At 46.9% G+C, this 7,581-nt stretch overlaps 1 protein-coding gene and 1 pseudogene across 1 annotated transcript; one reads left to right on the forward strand and one right to left on the reverse strand.

Annotated features, from left to right (window-relative positions):
* The first annotated feature begins 1,858 nt into the window (after positions 1–1,858).
* On the forward strand, positions 1,859–2,777 carry LOC128121210 (serum amyloid A-3 protein). Its single transcript, XM_052755621.1, has 2 exons — positions 1,859–2,113; positions 2,466–2,777. The coding sequence occupies exons 1-2, from the start codon at positions 1,986–1,988 to the stop codon at positions 2,602–2,604; spliced, it is 267 nt and encodes an 88-aa protein (XP_052611581.1). The 5' UTR covers positions 1,859–1,985; the 3' UTR covers positions 2,605–2,777.
* Positions 2,778–3,727: 950 nt separating this feature from the next.
* Positions 3,728–4,614, reverse strand: LOC128121205 (pyrroline-5-carboxylate reductase 1, mitochondrial-like; annotated as a pseudogene).
* Between the last annotated feature and the right edge of the window lie 2,967 nt (positions 4,615–7,581).

A 7,581-nucleotide genomic window follows, 5' to 3' on the forward strand; every position in this document is an offset into this window, starting at 1 on the left:
ATTACAGAAGCATCCGCCGCCCCAAGAAATGGTATATTCATCCTTGTGTTTTCCCGGCCCTACAGCAGGATGAAGCCATCCATTGCTATCATTTGTTGCTTCTTGGTCCTGGGAGTTGACAGCCAAAGCTGGTTTGAGTTCATTAAAGAGGCTGGTCAAGGTAAGAGCAAAGGATGGGGACCAGAGGTTGTATTTGTGAGTTCCAAGTAGTTACCAGAGCAGGGACCACATAATTAAGGGATAACGTGCTTGTGAAGTCTCCATGGATAGACAAGCTGCGTTGCTCTTCCCATGTAGTTCTGAACTCTTCTGGTCAGTGTTTACCTTTTTCTGTGAGGATCCCAAGCCTGAGATCATGTAATGTTTGTACAGAAGCTTTCCCACAGGAGTGCAGGAACAATCTGTATTTGAAAGTTGCAGATTCGCCAACAGAAGAGGGGATCTGCTGCCGCCTTGTGGCAGTTCACGTCTATGTCTGGTGACTGTGAAATGAAGTGCATTCCAAGGGTAGTGTTCTAGGCCAGGCACAGGAGAACCACTGCAGTCCCCAGTCCACAGTGACAGCAGCCAAGGATAACTGAACTTTTCACACAATGAAAACGCATTGTCCAATATGTGTGGAAATGAATTAGTTTTTAAATTAATCTTTTAAGGAAACAAAGCACAATAAGCTATCTAACAACAACAAAAAACCCCTGGAAGAACACAGGTTAGCCCAGGTTGACCCGCTCCTCAAAATCCACAACACAGCTCCCCGGACAGAGAGGACTTCATGAGCACACACTCACTGTTGACCTGAGAAGCAGCAGGTCATGGGTTGGGGAAGGCAGCTGCCTGTGAAGGACGCTCCAGATCCTCTGCCACCCACAGAAGACAGTGACTTTCTTACCTGGAATATAGGTCTTCTGGGGCTGAGACATGGACAAGAAACTGTCACCAAGGGAAGTACATCCTGCCAGCCACAGCATAATAAAAATTAAATGAACCTAGATATTGGGCTTTCCCTTTTCTCCTAACTTGTCACTTTTGAAGACATTTCCCATTTAATGTTAGCTGGATCTGTCCTTCAGTGCACAGTTCACCACAGCTGCCCTTACTTTACACCTTTTGCTGTTTGTGGTACCTTCCTGAGAAGCAGAGAAATGAGATGATAAATTGAGCATCTTCCATGAACATCCCACGTTCATTTTCTCAGGTTTTCTGCGTAACCACCAAGGTGGCTAGTACTCTTCCCTGTTCTTGGGGAGGATGTAGATGTTTCAAACCTAGTGTGCCCTTTGCCACCTAGAGTCTCTGATCATCCAGCTTGTTTCTGTCTGTATCAGAGAACTCACTATTGTCTCCGCTGATGGAGAGCTGAGAACAGCTCAGGTTACAATAGATCCTGGACATTCCGTGGGGTCAGAGCAGAACTGCACTCACTCTGCCCGGAGAGCAGTTTCTCCCATGGCCTGTGCTAGGAGAGAGCTGTGGCTGCAGTGGTGATTGTAGCACTTGGGAGGCTGAGGCAGAAGGATTGTGAGTTTCAGGCTGGCCAGGGTTATATAGAGATGCATGCTGTCTCTAAAGGAAGAGAACATAAGAGAAAGGAACGAAATGGAAGAAGAAGAGAGGGGGCGGAGGAAGGGAAGAGGCCTCACGTCTCACACCATAGACAAACGTTTCCCTGGGCCATTTCAGAGAGAGCTTCATCATCACATGATGAACATCCCCTAGAGAGCTTCTCTCCTCTATATGCTTTTGGAGCAGCCAAAGACCAACAGCAACAGAGTTAAGACAGGAATCCCCTAGAATAAAATTCGTCCCAAAGCACTTCTCCTTGCAAGGCATGGGGAAGTAAGAACTATTCTTTTGAAGCCAGCGACATTTCTGTGGTTTGTGAAAGGCTGAAGTCATTGGGATGAGTTGGACGGAAGTTTTAACCCTCTCTTCTGCCTAAATGCAACCTTCCTCATCATTCTCCTAACTCTCCAGGGACTAGAGACATGTGGCGCGCTTACTCTGACATGAAGGAGGCCAATTGGAAAAACTCAGACAAATACTTCCATGCTAGAGGGAACTATGATGCTGCCCAAAGGGGACCAGGAGGAGCCTGGGCTGCTAAAGTGATCAGGTAACAGAGGTCTCAGTGAGCAGAGCTTGACTGCTCTGGACAGTCAGGAGGTCTCTCCTCTGTATCCTGTGCACACTGCCCATTAACCGTCCTCTTTTCTGTACATAGTACTGGGAGTGGTTGGCAATGATGGTTGATACCCCACCCTCTCTCCCCTGGTGCTGCTCATTCAGCATGAGGGTGACTTCCTGGGCTGAGCAGGTGTTTATTCAGGTGGGATCAGTACCATCCTCTCCTTCCCTGGTGTTCCTGGACTCCTTTTACAGTCATCTCTTGAAGAAGGGAGTCCAGAGGGTGGGGCCATTGCCATCATTTTGGTTACAGGTCTTCTTCTTGTCTATCTTGATTGCAGTGATGCCAGAGAGGGTATTCAGAGGTTCACAGGACGTGGAGCAGAGGACTCAAGAGCTGACCAGTTTGCCAATGAATGGGGTCGGAGTGGTAGAGACCCCAACCACTTCCGACCTGCTGGCCTGCCTAGTAAATACTGAGTTTTCTCTTCATGTTGTTCCCAGCCATGCAGACCCCAAGGAAAGAGGCAATTACTGAATTGAATTAGTTCCTAAACTCTGGATCCCTAAGCACCCCAAAATGTTGAATAAATACTTGTGAAATGTAACTTGTCACTGTCATTTGAAAGAGCACAGGGTAGTCATATTGAGGATTGTGGGCCATGGGAATGACCAAAAAACACCACTGTTTTTGTTTTTTAAAGAAAGATATGAAAAGATAGGAATTGGAGTATAACTTTATATGTCCATACATGGACCAAAACATGTATTATGTATCCCCTCAAACACAGGCAGATAGCAAGAAAGTGCTGTGTACTGTTTTGGTTATGAAGTTAAAAACTAGATAAAAACCAACACATTCTGGGCTGAGGATATAGCCTAATAACAGAGTGATTGCCTGGCATGCATGAGGCCTTTCCTTCCAACCCCATGTCCTTCCTATAAAAAAATCAATAAATTCTTGCTTAGCAAAATATAACTTACAAAGACTGAAGATGAAATCAAAGCCATCCTGTAATTATTTTAAGAGATTGATGCTTCACAAAGAAAGCCTCAGATCTAGATGTTTCTATAGATAATGTTACCCCCCCAAAAAGGCAAGTCACTCTTATTTTGTAAAATTAATTCTGGTGAGAAGACAACATATTCTGCAATATGTCTCTGGGATAGATATCTTTGGCACCTCCCTCCCTACAACCTGTAAGAAATTATCAAAAAGCAAAAAGACCTATGATGGACTGACTCCAGCAGTGACCAGCTCCAGGTTCCAGGTATAGCCTGGGACTGCTCCCTTTACACAATCCCTGAAGAGTCTCCAATCTTGGAAACTGGGGCTCAGATATTCCATGTTGTTCCTTTACCCAACCATAGTCTTCCCTGGGTCATGCTGGCTCAGGTAGTCCTTTTCTGTCTGGGCAACTGTGTCCTCTGTCATTAGCTGCCTCCTCCAATTCTGGTCTCCTGTTGTTCCCTTCCTTGCTTCGGTGGCCTAGTCCCAGGAGTTCTTGAATCTCTTACCCACTCCTTTGCTGAGGTGTAAGCTAGTTTGTATTCATAGTATATATATATATATATATATATATATATATATATATATATATAAATTCTTGCCTGCTGAGGCCAGGCTGCAGGCCTTAACATAGGCAGAAGAAGACAGAGAGGCCCCAGCAGAGGAGTCCAGTTTCACATTGTCCAGTAGAATCTTTTTGAAGGCAGCAGAGGAGAGGGTTTTCTGACCAGTCATGGTCTGCAGCTCCTGTGTGCAGATGCAGGAGGCCTCCACAGAATTGATAAGCAGGGAGCAAAAAGCCTCCACTTTGCAGCACACACAAGGCATGGATGGTGGCCCCACCAGGAGAGCAGACACTATCCTTAAGCTGCAAAGGATGCTGTTCTGAGTCTAGTAGCATCTTGGCTGCCTCCAGGAGGGCCTGGGCCCCAAGGCAGACTGTCAGGCCCCTTGACAACTCCATTTTCACACCAATCATCCGCCAGAGCATCCAGGGCTTGAAAACATAGGCAGGGCCGCTGCCACTGAGCCCTGTGACAGCATTGGTCAAATATCCCTCCACTTCTGTCCAGAAGTCCACACTGCCCATGAGCCACTCTCTGAGCTGGCCATCCTCCACCTGAGCATGAGTGCATGTGGCATGCACAGTAACCCCCTCCTGCACAGCAACTGGGGTGTCAGCCACACAGTGGATGATTTTGGGAGCTGTTAGCTTCTTTTCAGTGGAGTTGATGATGGCATCTGCCACAGAGAGCACCATGATGGGCCTGACCTCAATGTCAGCACCAACTTCATCAGGATGAACGGATGATATGTGGCTTCACAGCCAGGAAGAGCACATCACTGTGGCACACTGTCTCTTTGTTGTGGGGTGTCAGGTTCACCCCCATCCTCCAGAGGGCAGAGACTGTGGCTTGGTCTATGGCCGGGGAGCTGGCCATTATCTCATGAGCAATCAGAACACTGGCTGCTATGAAGTCCTCTGCTTCTCTCTCTCTCTCTCTCTCTCTCTCTCTCTCTCTCTCTCTCTCTCTCTCTCTCTTTTTAAAGAACGGTATGTAGTTCAGGTTAGCTTTGAGTTTTTCAATTGCTGGGATTATGCATAAGAGTCAACATTCCAAGTTCCATTTTTTTTTTTTTTTTTTTTTGGTTTTTCGAGACAGGGTTTCTCTGTGTAGCTTTGCGCCTTTCCTGGAACTCACTTGGTAGCCCAGGCTGGCCTCGAACTCACAGAGATCCGCCTGGCTCTGCCTCCCGAGTGCTGGGATTAAAGGTGTGTGCCACCACCGCCCGGCTGCGCCACCACCGCCCGGCTGCGCCACCACCGCCCGGCTTTTTTTTTTTTTTTTTTTTTTGGTTTTTCGAGACAGGGTTTCTCTGTAGCTTTGCGCCTTTCCTGGAACTCACTTTGTAGATCAGGCTGGCCTCGAACTCACAGAGATCTGCCTGCCTCTGCCTTCCGAGTGCTGGGATTAAAGGCGTGCGCCACCACCGCCCAGCCCATTTTTTCTTTTTTTTAAAGAGAGTGGCCTGATATGTTGCCCAGACAGACTTTCACTTCCAGACTCAGGTCATTCTCCCATGTCAACCCCCTCAAGCTCACACCACCTGGCTGACTCAGTTCTTCACTTTCTTCTCTCCTTGCTTGAAGTTTCTGCCCTTGGATTTTCTAGCTCAAAAACACACCAACTATCCCAATAGCAGGCCCTTGCCAAAGAAAGGCCAGCCTAAGGTTCAGCCAGGAAGGGACATCACTTATAACTGGGGACCTCCATTTGTCTTCAGGTACCAGCCCAAAACAGGGTGGATTCTAGACCTCCACCTCTTCAGCTTTCTCTGGAGCTGAGAACTGTGGGGCCTTCACTCTGCCTGGTTCCAAGGTCAGCTGGCTTAGCCATGGCCCCCTTCCTGTGATTCACTCACAGGTGGTTGCCTGTCCTTTCTGTGGGGACCAGCTGGTCCCAGACATCCTGCGCCTCCTTCCAGGCACTTAATCCTCTACCAGTGATCTCACTAGGCATTTGGGAAAAGGACATCTCAGGTAGTTGGTGAAACTCCTGCTTGTTCCTGAACTGACTCACCAAACACTGGTACTACTTGTCCTTTCCTTTCAGTTGATAAAAAATCTTCCCCTGCCCAAAAAATATTTCAAAGCTGTTTCTCCTTGCTCTTTCCTCACTCCCTGCTCTAGATTAGGAGGGAATCTGACCTGCAGCACAGCAGATCCACAACCTAAATCCTATGTCCCCATAGCACTCTGTCCAGGCCTTCTTGAAAATCAGTTTGTCCATGTCAGCGTTTATAATGAGTGTATCTCACCTCCTGCTCTGACACTAGGTAATTGATGAAAGCCTTGATTGACAGCTCCTCTTCCTGTCGAGGTGACCATGGGACACCAGGTGACCACTGTACTCAACTCTTTATTTTTTTTATTCCATTGGATTCTTAAATTTTAATTACCACCTCCCTGGCAGCTTGGGGCACAGACAGCTTAAATCACACATCCAAGTCACATAGCTAGTTTAAAGATAGACCCAACCTTCTTAAAGATTTGCTATAACTAGCAATTGTATTGAAGTTGGCATTTTATAAACCACTTTCATAGGCTGGCAGTGTATCTCAGCAGTTGAGTCCTTGCCTACCTAGGTTCAATCTCTAGCACCTTGGAAATAAAACAACAGAGAACACACACACACACACACTCACACTTGCATCCATATAATTAGTTCAGTTAATCATTCCTCTAATAGATGTACTCCATTTATCATTCCAACTGATCCTCAGAAGGAACCTGATAAAGCCCATGGCAAGGCCCTCTGGTGTGTATGGATTAGAGCAGCACAGGGCCAAAGAGGAGGCAAGAACTGAGCTGGCACAGATCACACATTGTGTCAGGGAGCTGCAGAGAAAGCTCTAGGGATGGAGTGGGGTGGGGGTGTTGGCATATGAAAAATCCACCATGCACACACACTCACACACACACACACACACACACCATACACACACACACACACACACACACACACACACACACACACACACACACCATACACCACATACCACACACACATACACACACACACACACACACACACACACACACACACACACACACACCACACACATACACACACACACCCATATACCACACACAGCACTTACACATCACACACACATATGTGGTGTCAGCTAAAACACCTGTTAGGCCCAAAGGACACAGAACCATCTTATGTATTGTCATGGGTATGACTTTTCTTCCTTTCCTGCCTCTCACTTCTGCATGCCCCTTCTTGTGGCAAGCCACAAGAATATATGATAGAGATTCAGCTGTGTATTAAAGCTATACGTTGACCGACCAAGGGTCTGTCAAAAGGCAAGCCATTTATTATGAATATTTGGTGTTATCCAGCTTTTAATATTTCAGCTGTCTTCTGCTATGAAATTCTTTTTTTAAGATTTATTTATTTATTTATTATGCATACAGTGTTCTGCCTACATGTATGCCTGCAGGCCAGAAGAGGGCGCCAGATCTCATTACAGATGGTTGTGAGCCACCATGTGGTTGCTGGGAATTGAACTCAGGTCCTCTGGAAGAACAACCAGAGCTCTTAACCACTGAGCCATTTCTCCAGCCCCTGCTATGAAATTCTTGCATGCCCAAATATTCCTAGACCATTTGGCAAACAGTTCAGCTCCCCATACCTGCTGAACTTCTAGGTAACTAACTCCCCTGGTGAGCCTAGGAGACAAGCTGGCTGGAGACACATAGCTTTGTTTCTTGTACAAATGAAGCTCAGACCATCCCCTTGCCTGGAGACCTAGTGGCTCTCCAGAGCAATTGACTGAGAACAAAAGAGGTTTTTACATATCAAGATGGAAGGTAGGGTGGAGCAACATTCTCGAGGAGTCAGAAAACCAAGTGGCCAGGGGAAGAGGGAACAGGTGTT

This window comes from Peromyscus californicus, unplaced genomic scaffold (genome assembly GCF_007827085.1).
Source record: "Peromyscus californicus insignis strain IS unplaced genomic scaffold, ASM782708v3 Scaffold_39__1_contigs__length_375310, whole genome shotgun sequence".
Classification (NCBI taxonomy): Eukaryota; Metazoa; Chordata; class Mammalia; order Rodentia; family Cricetidae; genus Peromyscus; species Peromyscus californicus.

Excerpts from the sequence above, each read along its gene's own strand:
- LOC128121210 (XM_052755621.1), top strand. The coding sequence starts at position 1,986 with ATGTGGCGCGCTTACTCTGACATGAAGGAGGCCAATTGGAAAAACTCA. Across the intron at positions 2,114-2,465 it reads TGGGCTGCTAAAGTGATCAG|TGATGCCAGAGAGGGTATTC; the intron begins GTAACAGAGGTC and ends TCTTGATTGCAG.